The sequence below is a fragment of the Camelina sativa genome, chromosome 9 (genome assembly GCF_030686135.1).
Source record: "Camelina sativa cultivar CO46 ecotype springtype chromosome 9, ASM3068613v1".
Lineage (NCBI taxonomy): Eukaryota > Viridiplantae > Streptophyta > Magnoliopsida > Brassicales > Brassicaceae > Camelina > Camelina sativa.
The window spans coordinates 28,706,593-28,723,687 of NC_141888.1; the positions used below are offsets into that span (position 1 = coordinate 28,706,593).

At 37.7% G+C, this 17,095-nt stretch overlaps 2 protein-coding genes and 1 pseudogene across 2 annotated transcripts; 2 read left to right on the plus strand and 1 right to left on the minus strand.

The window, feature by feature from the left end:
• Window positions 1–1,503: 1,503 nt before the first annotated feature.
• On the plus strand, window positions 1,504–3,317 carry LOC147938932 (G-type lectin S-receptor-like serine/threonine-protein kinase At5g24080). The gene is made up of 2 exons (XM_087464628.1): window positions 1,504–2,046; window positions 2,138–3,317. Exons 1-2 carry the CDS (start codon window positions 1,624–1,626, stop codon window positions 3,128–3,130), a joined length of 1,416 nt encoding a protein of 471 aa, XP_087320754.1. The 5' UTR covers window positions 1,504–1,623; the 3' UTR covers window positions 3,131–3,317.
• A 2,635-nt stretch (window positions 3,318–5,952) lies between these two features.
• Window positions 5,953–7,737, plus strand: LOC147938933 (WEB family protein At3g51720-like). The gene is made up of 2 exons (XM_087463701.1): window positions 5,953–6,310; window positions 6,483–7,737. Exons 1-2 carry the CDS (start codon window positions 6,167–6,169, stop codon window positions 7,578–7,580), a joined length of 1,242 nt encoding a protein of 413 aa, XP_087319827.1. The 5' UTR covers window positions 5,953–6,166; the 3' UTR covers window positions 7,581–7,737.
• A 74-nt stretch (window positions 7,738–7,811) lies between these two features.
• On the minus strand, window positions 7,812–12,406 carry LOC104715558 (uncharacterized; annotated as a pseudogene).
• Between the last annotated feature and the right edge of the window lie 4,689 nt (window positions 12,407–17,095).

Genomic DNA, 17,095 nt, shown 5'->3' on the forward strand with positions numbered 1-17,095 from the left:
CCATAAATTTTAGATTGACATGATGCCGAATCTGGATCGAATGTGAACCAAATTAGTGATCGATTAGATTTCTATCAAAATTTTGAACTATCAAATCAGTTAAAAACCGCAAAAAAAATTAAAATTTCATGAACCAGATTATTTAAATAAAATTGTTAACCGGGTCAAACCCGTCTACTAAGCAATCCCGCAACAAATTTAAATATTTTGAGCTGTAAAATATTTTTGTATTCATCCCACTTGAATTCGTGAGATCCGCGAATAACCCAAATGCATTTCAATAATTCATTTTTCTAATACATAGAATATAATTAAAACTTAAACTTAATTAATATTAATAAAGTTATGTGATAAAGTTTTTTAAAATAACACATTTGTTTTCTTATTATTATTTTTTGTTAAAAATACAATGACATATAACTGTAAATAATAAATCAAAATGAAGGTAAATAGCTAAATGTGTCTCGAGCTTTATGACGGTGATACATCAATTTTTTCAAAAGAGTGTTTCACTATTAATATATAGAGAATGGCGATGATACATCAGTTTTTTCAAAAAAGTGCTTCGCTGTTAATATATAGAGGATATAATAAATCTACCACTATTCTACCAAACCGTAATCAACCTTCAACCCTTTCAAAAACGGGTCTCAATTCGTGGGCTGAAATCTAGAAAGCCTTAGAAGTTAGAACCCTAATAAGAGTGTCAGATTTATTATTTTTGGAGGCCAGGGTGTTTATACGCATAGATGAATTAATTACACGTAACAGACAATGATAGGGATCGCCACTTCTCGTGGTTCATCTTTAAGCCAATATCATCAACTATTATACTCCAACTAAAGTTATTAGTACTTAACAAATCTCACCTAATTCCCCATCATATTCATATACCTGCTTTACTTCCCCACTCTCTCAACTCTACTACATATAAAGCTTAGTCAATTCATTATCCTTTTCATCTATAGAGCCACCAATCATCGTTTTGATACTATCTTATGCTTGTAACTCAAAATCACTTAGCTTTTGATGGAGAACACTCATATCCATTACATATGTTAAACTCTCGTCTAACTAATTTTTAAATAATAGATGTACATATATATCTTATTTTGTTACAAACAGAAAGGAAATAATCCCATACTGATTTGTTCTTTTTTAACTACTATAAATAAATAAACCCTACATTGTTGTATTTGTGTGTCAAGAACCCCACATGGACAGCCTGTGGAAGACCAAGCGTGCATCTTCTTCTGTTCTCTTGCTTTTTTTTTTTTTTTTTGTAAAACACTGTTCTCTTGCTTTCCTATTAGAAACTTTTTAAGTTAACTATACCAATAAGTGGAACAGCTGAAAATATCAATTTACTAATCTGTGTCTAGCTTTAGATAACATTTTCCAGTAAAATAACATAAATACCAAATATAGGAAAAATATAAAACAAGAACAATCCAAAAGCACAACAAAACAAAAGCAACATGAAAACAAAACCCTTTTCCTTGCAAAAGTGTAGAGAGAAAAAAACACACTCATACCAAACTTTCCCATTCTTTTCTTTTTCTTATCATCTTTCCTCTTTTCCCGGACAAATCCGAAGCTCAACAGCAGCCGCAGAAGCATATTATGACCATTATGATGAAGTTCTATACGTTCACTTTCTTAATCTTCTTGTTCTCTAAGCTCCAAGGTCACTGCAAATCAGATATCAACCTTGGTCATTCTCTAACGCTCACTTCTCCACTAGAATACGCTCCCGGGTTTATGGGGAAAGCTTATATAATGGATACAGAATCATCATCATCATCAAGAGAACCTGGTTTCAAAGCCGCGTTAACGATGGAATCAAGCGACAAAGATGATGGAAAATATTTGTGTTCCCTCCAAGTCTTCCTTGGAGATGTAAGAGTTTGGAGCTCAGGGCATTACTCAAAGATGTATGTTTCTAGCAAATGCATCATCGAGCTCACAAAAGATGGGGACTTAAGGCTAAAGAGTAGCAATAAACACGTTGGATGGAGAAGTGGAACCTCAGGACAAGGCGTTGAGGTATAAAATTTGATTCCTTTGAAGAAAAACATCATTTAAAAAAGACAAAGACATGTTATAAAATTGTGTTATGGAAACAAACATTTTGCAGAGGTTGGAGATACAAAGCACAGGGAACTTAGTGTTGCTTGATGCTAAGAATCTGATAAAATGGCAAAGTTTCAATTTCCCAACAGATGTGATGTTGAGTGGTCAGAGACTAGACGTAGCTACGCAACTAACTTCATTCCCAAAAGACTCGACGTTGTTCTATTCCTTTGAAGTCTTACGTGACAAGATTGCTCTGTTCCTCAATTTAAACAAGCTCAAGTACTCTTATTGGGAGTATAAGCCTAGAGATAAAAACAAAACAGTCAACTTCGTGAGATTAGGACCAAAGGGTCTTGACCTATTCGACGATAACAGCCACATCATCGGGAGAATAGAGCAACCTTTGATCAGATTCTTGGCGCTTGGGAACAGAACCGGTAATTTGGGACTCTATTCGTATAAACCGGAAAAGGGAAAGTTCGAGGCAACGTTTCAAGCTGTGAGCGACACTTGTGATCTACCTGTATCATGCAAACCATACGGAATCTGTACATTCTCAAAGTCTTGTTCTTGCATTAAGGTCGTGGGCAATGGAGAGTGCAGCAGCAACGTGGAAGAAGCGGTTTCGGTGAAGAGGTTATGTGATCACGAGATGGTTGAGCTAGAAGGAGCTACTACAGTGCTAGGAAACGGGACACAAGTGAGAAACGTAAGAAAAGAGAGATGTGAAGAGTTGTGTAAGAAAGACTGTGAGTGTGCAGCTGCGAGTTACTCTGTCTCTGATGAGAGTTGTGTCATGTATGGGATTGTGATGGGTGTTAAGCAGATTGAGAGAGTGAGTGGATTGAGCTATATGGTTAAGGTTCCAAAAGGAGTGAGACTGAGTGGTGAGAAACCAAATGTTAAGAAATGGGTTGTGGCATTAGTTGGAGGTATTGATGGTTTAGTTATTTTGTTGCTTCTTTCTGGATTGGTTTTTTATTTCATTCGGAAGCGTCAGAAAAGCTCATCTCCGCGGCCAACGCCGCAACAGCCGCCCAATACAGATTCTTGATAGTTTGCTTCGAGGATTTCAGATTAATTTTGTGACTTTGTGTCGCATATGTAAACATGAATACCATTTTATATAGTTGAAAGCGGTTGACACATGAAAAAATTATAGAAAAATGTATTTGATTTGAGGCATTTATTCAACTGTAGGCGAGAGCATATGCCTCAAATCTAGGATTTCTGAAGGTTCATATTCAAGATTCAAGAATATGGGAAGCATTATGCATTAGGGGTGAGCCATTTTTTTTTCAGATAAATCCATTTATAACCAACTTTGTAGTTTTTTTTCTACTAGTTCTCTAGTAAGCTAAACTTTTTTTTTTTTTTTTTTTGCTAATCAATCATATTAACTCTTCATTTAACACTAATGTTCAGTGTCTTCCCCATTTCTACTGTTAGATTAGGTATGGATATTTTATAGAATTTGATTTTTTTTTTCTTCAGGATATATAATCCAATCAATGGGAATTAGTCACAAGACAGAGCCAAGAGACATGAACGGCTCTTGTCTTTTTGTCATAGATCTCCCTTCTTTTAACATCCAACGGTTAGTTGAAACTGAGACTTTCATTATGTGGCCCTGGCTTTATTTACCGTAGTAAAGTGATCCCCACCACAAAACTCCATCATTGACGCAGCCAACTCCGCCACAACTCCCTCTACCATCCAACGGTCCAAATATTCTTTTTCTTTTTCCTTAATTTTGTTTCTTTTTCTCTTTCTCCAGCAAAAATTCTCATAAAAATCTAATCACATCTATATATACATTTTCCAAGTACATTTAGTAAATAAATCCTAGAGTTGCCACCTATTTACAAGACTGCCATTGTATTTAATATTTAATATAAAATGTTTAATAACCAAGATTTATCTTTAACAGAAATCTATAGATTAACTCTATATTTACATAATTAATTGAGTGTAAAATCTCCTAGCTGAGATCTCAGCTCTTCTTTCTCTTTTACAAAACAATTTTTAGAAACAAACTAATTGATTATATTTAATATTTTTCCAAAACAGATTTTACGAGATAGAGTGGGTAATTGGAATACACAACATAGTTAATCATGTACTCCAACATAGTTAATATTTTCTTTGTACTCCAAAACAGATTTTACTAGATAGAGTGGGTAATTTAAAATCTACATTTTGCTTTGTACTCCACACGAATATATTAATATAGTTAATCAAACAAAATATAGAGTGGGTAATTGGAAGTCATGTGCTTTAAAAAGATTATCTAAAAATGAGTTATATGAAATCCATCGGTATAATTTTCTTTTCAAGAGAAACTTAACACTTATATCATTTTTACATTAATATTATTTTATCAAAATTCCTATATAATATTTCCTGTCTTTATCTTTTTTATATTTTAACACCATATCAGAAAAATATATATATATATAATTATTTCTATATATGTTTAAACTTACTAAAAATTAAAATACTATGAATCTTTAGATTTATAAAGGTTAAAAATCTCATAAAATAGGGTTATATTTTAAAACGGGTTATAGTAACATTAGTATAAATTTAAAATATTTTTAATCAAATGCTAGAACATGAGTTGAATTTTAATTTATTATTTTGTTAACACCATCAATATTAGGATATTAGTCATCCAATTAAATTAATTAAATTATGATTATGTAAGCAAACAAATTGTCTCGGGGTATACCGGTAAACCTCAAACATAGTAATTATAAATTAACTAATGTATAAATCTATATATACATTTTTGGAGACATTTAGCAAATAAATCCTGAAATTGGAACTTATTTACAATCATGCCATTAACATTAAATATTTATATTTTATAATTTACAATTTATTAAATTATGATAAGGTTTCTGATTTTTGTAAACAACTATTTGCATTAAATACTAATTTGATAATTAATTAAATAAATATAACTTTCCTTAAACTTGGAAAAAAAAATTCTTCCTAATCAAAGTAATAATATTTTTGCGGGTTAAAATCATTAAATCTGTTGCGGGTCAGATCTCACATGGCGGTTAACACATATTATCATGTTTTTACCATTAAAACAAAACTAGAAGAATTGAATTAGTAAAATTTTCACATATCCTAATCCTTTAAACTCAAACGGGACATATGGCTGCAGACTATATACTCCCATGGGTTTTGTAGGATATTTTTTTTGCGGGTTAAAGTCATTAAATCTGTTCCAGAACCGATATGACATTATGGGTTTGAACTAACACTACAAATATTAATTTATTTTATATATTATAGATTTTTAAGTCACAAAATAATTAACCATCCTACGAAACCCGCGAAAGTATATACATGTCCGCAACCGTTTCAGTACATACATTTTATTAATTTTTAATGGTATAAATCTTTTAACTTATAAAATATATAAAACATAACTAATATTAATCATAATTGTTTCAAAAATAAATGTACATATAATTACTAAAATATTTAAATGTTTTAGAAATAGAATAAAAACAAAAATAGTCCCGCGGTGTACCGCAGGTTTAAACCTAGTTTTATATCAACACTTAAGTGTTGATATAGTGCTACTTAAGTGTTGATATAAAACTAGTGCTACTTAAGTGTTGATATAAAACTTAACCTCAACGGTAAGTGAGAAAGACATTTTGAGAAAGAAAAAAAAATTACGAAGACCACAATTTTATATTAAATCCAACGGCCTAAAGATTCTTTCACTGAAACGATTTTTTTTTAATCTCACTTGCACAAAGATTCAGTATCACCGCCCTCTTTAGAGAAGATTAATGTTTCTTCTTTAAGATAATAAGATTGGATTAGAAAAAGTTGTACTCGAAATAAAGACAAAACTAGTAAGCATCTGATCTGAGAAGACAACGGATACTTGTAGCTTTTTCAACTTTAATAATCCCTACAAACAAGAAAGAGACCGTTGAGATATATATTATAAAGTCTTTTGTTCACACTAGTTTAGTATCGAAGTAAACAACAGATTTGGATTGTGATCACTCTCTCTCTCTCAATTTCACTATTTTTTCTTCCCAAGTTTTTGTCTTTAATGGCCGAAACCCTTGTTGAACCCACCCTCGTCGGGGAAATCGACACTTCTGCGCCGTTCGAGTCGGTGAGAGAAGCCGCCACTCGCTTTGGCGGCTTTGGTTTCTGGAAACCGTCTTCCCTTAACATCTCCGAAACTTTTCAGGTATTATTTCTTAGCCCTTCTCCCTTAAAGTCTCTGTCTTTCTCACCAATTTTGTCATGCTCTTTGTCTTTTAGGGGGTTTGATTGAAATGGGTTACTAGATTTATCTATTACTAGTCTTTAGTTATTACTTGTGATGCGAAAGTTTCGATTTTTTTTTGTTTGGGTTGCAGAACGATGTGGACGAAGCTGGTATGATTGCGAAAGCAAGTGAGTTAGAGAAGGAACTGATTGAGAAAGAAAGTGAAACTTTAAAGGTGTTGAAGTCGCTCGAGTCGACCAAAGCCATTGTCGAAGAGCTCAAATCAAAGCTACAGAACAAGGAAGATAAAGAAAACTGTGACGTCAATGTTTTCAAGGAGCTGAGCCAAGCGAAGATGGATCTGTGCAAGACTACTAAAGATTTGGCTGCCATTCGCGAGTCTGTTGAGTTACTGAACAAGAGACTGGAAGAGGAAAGAGCTGCACTTGAGAAGACACGAGAGAGACTAAAATGTCCTGAGAATGCAGCTGAAATGTCCAAGGAGATTCAGAGATTAAGCTATGAGGCTAATGAGTTTTGTAGAACAGGAGAGAATGTTCGGTATGCGGTTGATAAAGCTGTGGTTGAGATTGAACAAACGAGAAACAAGATCGAAGCTGCAGAGATGCGTTTGATCGCTGCTAGAAAGATGAAGGAAGCTGCTAGAGCTGCTGAAGCAGTTGCAATTGCTGAAATCAAGGCGGTTACTAGAAGGAGAAGAAGCAGAAGAAGAGGAAACAGAGAGGAGACTCTGCAGGAGGAGATTCTTGAGACGATTGATGAAACAGCAAGAGAAATTAGAAGCAGTAGGAGGACACTTGAAGAAGGCTTGGAGAAAATGGAAGCAGGGGAAGGAAACTGGCGGTGGACAGAACGGAGGAGGAGATCATCATCATCATGTTCAGCCAAGCTCAAGAACCCTTATCTAATGGATGTAAATGGTCTGGATATGATGATGAACGGTGATGGGACATCATCCTCAGTTGCTGTAATGAAACCAACAATGTCTATTGGGCAGATACTTAGTAGGAAACTACTTCTTGCGGATGAGTCAGCGATGATGATGAACGGGAGAGTTTCGTTGGGTCAGATTCTTGGAAAGACGAACATTGGAGATAGAAATTGTGAAGGGAAGGAGAAAGTTAAAAGGCTTAATGGTAAGAGGAAGCGGTTCGGATTTGCAAACTTGTCTGTGATGTTGAACAAAGAGAGTAAGAAGAAGAAGAAGATAGCTTTGAACTTAATGTGATGAGTGAGTCATTGAAATGGTCTTATCTTTATGACTTTATCTTAGGAGTTGTTAGGTGTTTGTGAGTCTTATGGTAAGCAATATTGTGGTTCTATTTTTTTTCGGTGTGTTACTGGTTCATGCTAAATAGTGAAATGAGATGTGATTTGTTTTGACATGAAGCATAATAATCAAATTTATTAGATTAGAGAGTCTCAGTTAAGAATTAAGTCTGAAACTAAGACATGTAGACTAAAGGCCACGAAACAACTTCATGAAGACAACATTCTCAGCGTCTTCTTGGGGTTTGTCGTCTTTCTTAGTGAAAAGAACTTGGGTAACACCAGTTGTGGCCTTCACTTTGGATATGGCAAGATACCTGTGTCCATCACGGAGCTGTCGGCTTGGTAGATATAGACCAACTTTGGAAAATGTTTGGCCTCGACTCTTATCTATAGTCATGGCGAATGCAAGCGTGAGAGGATACTGTGTACGCCGCAATGAGGCAGGAAAACCTTCCGCAGCGAACATATGCGTCTTAGGGATCACGAATTCCCCGTAATAATCACTAGGTGTTGCAAATTTAGCAGTAAGCAAAGAATCACCCACCATAGTAATTTGAAGTCTTGTCCCAGTAGATAACCCACGGCTAGGATCAATGTCCGTAAGTAACATGACGGGAGCACCAACCTTTAGTCTCAGAACCTGCTGAGGCACCCCAGGGACTTCGCAGTAAGCAAACATTGACGGAGGTAATAATATGTAATCAATTGGGTTCCTTGATTTATGTTCATCTCTCGGAGGAGCAATGCAGTCATCGCTGTAACATAGTTTCTCTTCACCTTTATGGAATGAAATTTAAACAAATCGGTAGTTAAGGTGGTGCCTATATATAGTATGAAAGAAGAAATGTATAAAAATATATATATTAAAAATTATATATTACCTGGTAAAAGTGAAAGCATATAGTCATTAATCTGATCGACCTCGTCATCAGTATGACACAAAATGACCTTGTCGCGACAATACCTAGGACCATAGGAGGACGCTGAAGCAAAAGATTCTCCATAAACTTCCTTCACTATTGTTTTCATAAAATCAGGGCAGTCAATATTCGACACCTCTTTAGGGATATCAATATCCGCGTCACCATCATCGATCTTTTCATCACTAGTAATATCCATAAGCCATTTAGACAAAGCTTCATCTATTCTCGTGTGAAATTTTGTCCCCTAGATAGAAATTAAACAAATAATATTAGAGTCAGAGAACAATATCGATCGATTAATTACTACTATGTATCAAAGGAGCAAATCATTATGCTATATATAAATATATGTAAATTACGAAACTTGCACACATGTTAAAACCAATGTTGCAAATTTAGCAGTAAGCAAAGAATCACCCACCATAGTAATTTGAAGTCTTGCCCCAGTAGATAACCCACGGCTAGGATCAATGTCCACAAGTAACATGACGGGAGCACCAACCTTTAGTCTCAGAACCTGCTGAGGCAACCCGGGGGCTTCGCAGTAAGCAAACATTGACGGAGGTAATAATAAGTAATCAATTGGGTTCCTTGATTTATGTTCATCTCTCGGAGGAGCAATTCAGTCATCGCTGTAACATAGTTTCTCTTCACCTTTATGGAATAAAATTTAAACAAATCGGTAGTTAGGTGGTGGATATATATAGTTTGGAAGGAGAAATGTATAAATATATATTAAAAATTATATTACCTGGTAAAAGTGAAAGCATATAGTCATTAATCTGATCGACCTCGTCATCAGTATGACACAAAATAACCTTGTCTCGACAAAACCTAGGATCGTAGGAGGACACTGGAGCAAAAGAGTCTCCATAAACTTCCTTCACTATTGTTTTCATAAAATCAGGGCAGTCAATATTCGACACCTCTGTAGGGATATCAATATCCGCGTCACCATCATCGATCTTTTCATCACTAGTAATATCCATAAGCCATTTAGACAAAGCTTCATCTATTCTCGTGTGAAATTTTGTCCCCTAGATAGAAATTAAACAAATAATATTAGAGCCAGGGAACAATATCGATCGATTAATTACTATGTATCAAAGTAGCAAATCATTATGCTAAATATATATATATATGTAAATTACGAAACTTGCACACATGTTAAAACAACACTAGATCTGTAACCAAAAATCTATAATAATGATGTGATAAAAAGTTTGATAAGCGTATAGTATGATAAATTTGGGATTTGGGTATATATATACTACATACAAACCCTATTGCTATTTATTAAATAAGTATGTTTTAGGAAATTTCGTAAATAAAGTCTATAGAAAGAAGTTGATATATTCCTAATTACTTACACATATATGTTTTGTTTAGACTAGTAATGTTATATTTAGGGTTAAAAGTCGTATATCCTAAAATTGTATCAATTTATATGGTAAATTAGTTCTTTTAGAATTGTAGCTATGTTGTGTCATGAATCATTACACCAACCTCATTATTGTGATCAAAGCTCTTTGAGCTGATCACAACATCAATTTACAACCTCGGCCAATGGGCTGGTGTAAGTAAGTCCTTTTGATTTTTTAGGTTCTCCTTTCTTCGAGGATTGTTTGGTTCTTCTCGTTCGACTGTAACATAAATGAGAAATCAAGACTCTCGTAGTAAATGTCTTGGATGTGGATGTGGTTGCAGCAGCTTGGCGAGATTGATTCAGAGGTAAAGAGACCTGTTCGTTATCTTAATCTATGAGTTGTTAGGAACACCTCTAAATGCATGGAATAATGTCTTTGAATCGTGTGTTGTGTCTGGTGACTTATTTTGGCGGTTCTGTGTTGTGTCTGGTCATTTATTTTGGCGGTTCTGTGTTGGCTAATGAAAATCATTTTCTTTTTTCTTTTGTGTTCTCTGATTTTGGTATTCGATCGATCAGCAGTGGACAGAAGAATTAAGGTTTAGATGTAGAAAGCTTGAAGAGTGGAAGCTGTAGAGACAAAATCATAAGAGAGAAGAGAGCGCTGGAACAACAACATAGAGTCTGTAGAAGAGAAGAATTTTCCTAGTTACTACTGTGTTACCGTGATCCGCAAACAAGCACAAGAAAACACAAGGTGTGTATTGGTTCAAAGGATTAGTTTTCGATGTGTATTGGTTCATACGAAATACTGAAACTAGATGTGATATGTTTTTAAATCAAGCATAATGATCAACTCCATTGCAATAGAGAGTCTCACTTTACTAGTAGATTTGTGTCGTGAATCATTTCGAGAAGAAGCTGTAAAGGTATAGAGGACAGCAAATCACTCAAACTGCTTGGAAATGCGCCAAGCAAACGCTTTTATTCAAACTTATAAAAATTCCCTTTTACAAGTTATGAATCTAAGCCTACTCTCTTGTCTATCTAACACAAACCCCTGTGTAGATCTAAAAGAGTAAAAACACACTCACCTTCAAAGCTCTTTTTGTTTGCTTGAAGGTTTACAAATCTCTCAAACTTTTCCACGAGTGCTAGCTCTTTTTGCGGCTAGCCCTCGTCTCTTTTAAACCCTTCACTCACGATCTCTAACCTAGATCTTGTGAATCCCTAACTAAAAGGAAATATTCCTTATCCTAAGAAATATCCTCCCTAAACTCTCTCAATCAAATATACACTCAATATCTTCGTGTATATCTTGATCTTCTTCTTCCTTCCTCTTCACGCTTCTTATCACGGCGTCCATAATCTTCTTCCACGTCAGCCCATCTGCCACGTCAGCATATCAGCACTCTGAGACACTTCGCAAGCTCCTGTCACCTTCAGAGCTCTGATGCACTTACAATCTCCCCCTTTTTGACTGAATCTTGCCACACAAGCAACTGCAGCATCAAACCTGAAAATGCACAGACAACACAGCCAAGACAAGAACACAACCGTACTAGCAAAATATTCCAGCAATCAACATAAAACGGTTAACCGATAAAGACTTGTAAAAATAAATTGTTCAAAGCCAAAACAGAAACAAAATAAAACAAGTCTCAAGTCTTAAATAGGGGAGAAACAATAAAAACAGTGAGCAACAATAACAACTGCTCCCCCATAGCTTAATCTCCCCCTCAGGCCTCTGAATCAGACTCATCTCCCCCTGCTTGTTTGGCACAGTTTAGTCAAAAATACCAAGTACGTCCAATCTCTGACAAGCACATCAACTGAGTTTCCTTCAACCTTAACTGTAGGAAGATTTGCCTAGAACTCATAAACAACCTCAGAATCATAAGGGACAATTTGGGTGACTGTTTTCAACAGACCAGCTTGATCAAGCAGCTCCCTAGTAGAAACACCTACTCCCTGAGTATAGCAAACCTCAGCAGCTATGGTTCGAGAGGCGAATAAACCATACCGTCGAGCAGCCTCAGCAGACATGAACCGTTTTGTGTCAAAGTCCTTTGACGATGCACCGCGTGAGGAGGACACACTCTTGTCCTTTCGGAGAGACGGACGCTTGGATTCACGACCATCCGTATCCACAGCTGATTGTCTTTTACGCAGACGAGACGAGATCCCCTGATTCGACACTGTGGGAACAGGAACATCACCAGTGAGATCGACCACCGGAAATCGAGAAGTCACCTCTCTCGGCGGAGAAGACGAAGAGTCGCAGGTTTCTTGGTTCCCGTGAGAAGGCGAGGGAACTCGATCCACCCGAGTCGGTGATGCAGTCACAGACTCCTCCTGAGGCTGGTAGACCACCATGGTAGTCGCGGGATCAATCGGAGCAAGTGGAGTGGGCGGAGGCAACGAGGACGGTGGAGTGTGAAGCTCCTCATCTGAGCTGGAGTCATATTGGAAACCACTAAAGATGGACTTCATCGTTGATAGAGCGTTGATCGAATGGAGAAAGAGATATTTGAGCAGAAGATTAATCGACACAGGATTGAAATTGCAAAGGGGATGAGGAAAACGCCAAAACCCTAGCTGCTTCTTTTTATACACCTCCGTGAGTCTCAATGGGCTGCACAAACTCGGCCCAAAACATTAAAGTTTTCCTGAAACCACTTAATTAAACATTAGTGTACACTGCATCTATTTCCTCATTTGACTGCATTCACTCGTTAATTCAATCAATCTCAATTAATATTAATGCATTAGTAAATCTCATTCTTCCTTTTTTTCAATCCAAATTAGCAGATTCATGAATCAACCACACAGATACACACAACCACTAATGACAGATTCATGAGGAACCCTGACTGAGAATTAAGCACACATGAGCATTAAATATATATATATATATATATATATATATATATATATATATATATTTTTTTTTTTTTTTTTTTTAAGATTGAACAGTGCAGAGGAAAGAACACTAACCAGACCTTTGTTGTATCAGCCACTTGTTCAGAACCTTCACTAGAAACTATCACAACCTTTTGAACTGTCGAAGATCAGAGAACTGTTGCATGTGGGTAGTCTTTCACACTGGCATGCCTTTAGTCTCCAGTCCATCCCAACATGTTAAGGCAGCTGGAGTTCATCTCTTTAAAGAGCACAAATTTTTTTTTTTTTTTTTTTTTTTTTTTTTCTCCAAACAGCCTTCTGATGACTGCTTCAGCATCTTGAGCTTCAGTGACATCAATTGATTGTGTCAGTCACTGATTTGGAACTCATCATTACTTAGGTTATTAAACCTTCGAATGACTGTACATGTCTCTTCACAGCTCTTTGACCTCCTTAATCATGACAACGTTTAACAGGATGGACAGACCGACATGACAGGCAGCTATTTCCCACACTCTTTCAGATGTTGATCTCCTATATATTCCAGGATTTCTATGATCTGTTCTAGCTCCAGTTCCTGCCTTAAACCAACACAACTCAGAGAAATAGTTAGAGTTCACAGACACCAATAGACTTCCTCAGATTTATGAATCTGTTGAAATCCAGAGGTTTAGTAAACAAATCAGCCAATTGAAAATCAGTGCTCACATGGTCTATCTCAATCAGTTTCGCCTCAACAAGTTCACGAACAAAGTGGTGTCTAATATCTATGTGTTTTGTTCTAGAATGCTGGACAGGATTCTTAGAGATGTTTATAGCACTCAAATTATCACAATGAACTAAGAAAGTGTCAGAATCCATACCATAGTCAGAGGACATTTGACGCATCCACAGGAGCTGTGTACAACAGCTGCCCAAGGCAATGTATTCTGCCTCAGCGGTTGACAGTGAGACACTGTTCTGCTTCTTCCTGTGCCACGAAATTAGATTGTTTCCCATAAAGAAGCACCCTCCACTTGTACTTCAGGGATCATCCACAGAACCGGCCCAATCAGCATCGCAGTACCCGCTCAGACTGGTGTTGGTATCCTTGGTGAAGAAAATACCAAAGTTCACTGTCCCCTTGACGTACTTGATGATCTTCTTGACTGCTAGCAAGTGTGACAACTTAGGTTTGGCCTGGTACCGTGCGCAAATCCCCACTGACAGACAAATGTCAGGTCTACTTGCTGTCAGGTAGAGCAAGCTCCCAATCATACCTCTGTATAGTCGTTCATCCACATCCTCTCCTTCCTCATCTTTTGAAAGCTTGTCATTGACTCCCATAGGTACCTTGGCTTCTTTACTCTTCCCTAAACCAAATCGCTGAACCAATTCTTTAGCATAGGTGCTTTGAGACACAAGGATCCCATCAGCTGATTGTTCTACTTGCAGACCCAAGAAATATTTCAGCTCTCCCACCATACTCATCTCAAACTCCTGTGACATGTTCTTCACAAACCTTTGCACCAGAGATTGACAGGTAGAACCAAAAACAATGTCGTCCACATAGATCTGAACAAACATCAAGGCATTGTTGTTGTTGAGAACAAACAGTGTCTTGTCTACACTTCCACGAACATATCCTTGATCCAGAAGAAACGTTGTTAACCTCTCATACCATGCTCTTGGAGCCTGCTTGAGACCATATAGTGCTTTCTTCAAACGGTACACATGCTCAGGATGTTGTGGGTTCTCAAAGCCTTTCGGTTGTTCTACAAACACTTCTTCTTGTAGAATCCCATTTAGAAATGCACTTTTAACATCCATCTGATGTAAAGTAAACTTGAGAGCACACGCCATACCAAACATGAACCTGATGGATTCAAGCCTTGCTACCGGAGCAAAGGTTTCATCAAAGTCCACTCCTTCGACTTGAGAGTAACCTTGGGCCACAAGTCTTGCTTTATTTCTCACAATGCATCCACTGGCATCACTCTTATTCTTGAAGATCCACTTCTTTCCCACTATATTGACATTAGCTGGCCGTTTAGTGAGTTCCCACACATTGCTGCGCTCAAATTGTTCCAGCTCATCTTGCATTGCAGCAACCCAGAACTCATCCCGAAGAGCCTCTTTGTGATTCTTTGGTTCCATAGTGGAAACAAAACAGGCAAATTGAACAATCTCAAAGTCCTGAGAGACAGTGTCTGGAACTGCAGTCTTCTGTTTCCTTCCGGCCAGTTGAGCAAAGTCAATATGTTTGCCCCTGGTAACTCTACCCCCCTGAATCGCACCGATAACATCGCCTGAGGAGTGATTCCGATGAACCTGAGAAGATGGAGGTAGCTCGTCTGGTGACAGTCCGGGACTGGCATGATCACTAAAACTCTCAGAGGCTTGCTCAGACTTCTCATCATCAGTTACCAGATCCTTGTCAGAGAGAACAGGCACCATATCAACTCGTTGAAACGAAGTATCATCAAAGACAACATTTACTGTTTCCTGAACTGATCTTGTGCGTTTGTTGTAGACACGAAAGGCAGTGCTGTGTCCGGAGTAACCAAGAAAGATCCCTTCATCACTCTTCGAGTCAAATTTTCCCAACTGATCCTTGTCATTCAGAATGTAGCATAGACAACCAAACACATGAAAGTAGCTTACAGATGGAGGCTTTCCTTTCCATAACTCATAGGGAGTCTTGCTGGTCCCTGGTCGAACATACACACGATTGATAATGTAGCAAGCAGTGTTGACAGCTTCATCCCAAAACCGATGTGGCACTTGATTCCCATGCAGCATAGCTCTCGCCATTTCTTGGAGTGTTCTGTTCTTTCGTTCAACAACACCATTCTGCTCTGGGGTTCTCGGAGCAGAGTACTGATGAACAATGCCCTGATTTCCGCAGAATTGATCAAACTTGTCATTCTAAAATTCTCCTCCATGATCACTCCTAATAGCTTGGATTGAACATTTTTCACTTTTAATTTGCAGGGCAAGAATGCGAAAACATTCAAGAGCATCAGCTTTTTCACGAAGAAATCGCACCCAGGTGTAGCGAGTAAAATCGTTCACCATGACAAAGATGAACCGTCGCCCAGAAATGCTCTGAACTTGAATTGGACCCATCAGATCCATATGTACCAACTGAAGTGCATGGCTAGTGCGAACATCTGTCACAGGCCCATGAGACGACTTGATTTGCTTGCCTTTGTTGCACGGACCACATATGAAATGTGGATCACCTTTCAGCTTAGGAATTCCACGCACAACCTCTTGATTAGCCAATTTCATCATTGTGCGAATGTTGAGATGACCAAGCTTCTGGTGCCACAGTTCTGTATCCAACTCAGCAGTTGTGTTAAAACACTGTATTGATGATTTCCACATGTAACAATTGTTACCAGATCTCCTGCCTCTAAGTCGTATTGACCCTTGTTGATCGACAGCCTTGCACCCCTTCTTGGTGAATGTGACATCCAGACCTTCATCACACAACTGACTGATACTTATCAGATTAGCCTTCAACCCTTCGACCAGGAAGACATCCTTAAGATGTGGTTAAGACTCTCCACCAGTTGTGCCTATTCCTCGGATCGTACCCTTTCCTCCATCACTGAAAGTAACTCTTCCTCCAGCAACACCTTCTAGATGTGATAGATTATCACGGGCACCGGTCATATGCCTGGAGCATCCACTGTCAAAATACCACTTGGCCTGATCAACCTCTGCTTTGTCTGCTGTGAAAGCCACATTACAGTAGAGATCATCTTTCCTGACATACCCCTGTGCGTTTCTCTTTACAGCAGGATAGAACTCACGACGTTGCATAAGGTTAGACACACGATTCTGGAACTGATAACATTGGGCTTTGTAGTGAGTTAGATGACCACAATACCAACATCCTCTCCGTCTACTACGCTGAACAGGTCTTTGAGTCGTCTGCCGAAATCCACTAGAAGCATATGGCGGCCTAGTGTTTATCTCAGGAAACACCACCATCCTTGGGTTTCTTGAATTCGGATTTACAGGAACCTGATCACCCATTCTAGTTGTTTGAGAGAACTTCCTCTCCTTCAGTTATGGCTCAGGCTCCACTCCTTTGACGAATTTTGTGGTTGGATTGGTGTTTGTTCCTTGGTAACCCAGACCCCACTTCAGGTTGCTGGATCTTCCTGTGCTCAGCAGTGTATCCAGATCTTTGGTTCCTTTATTCAGCATCCTGATATTCTTCGGCTGTTCATCTAACTGCTTCTCAAGTCGCAGAGTCTTTGCCTTTTCTTCACTTAATTCTTTAGA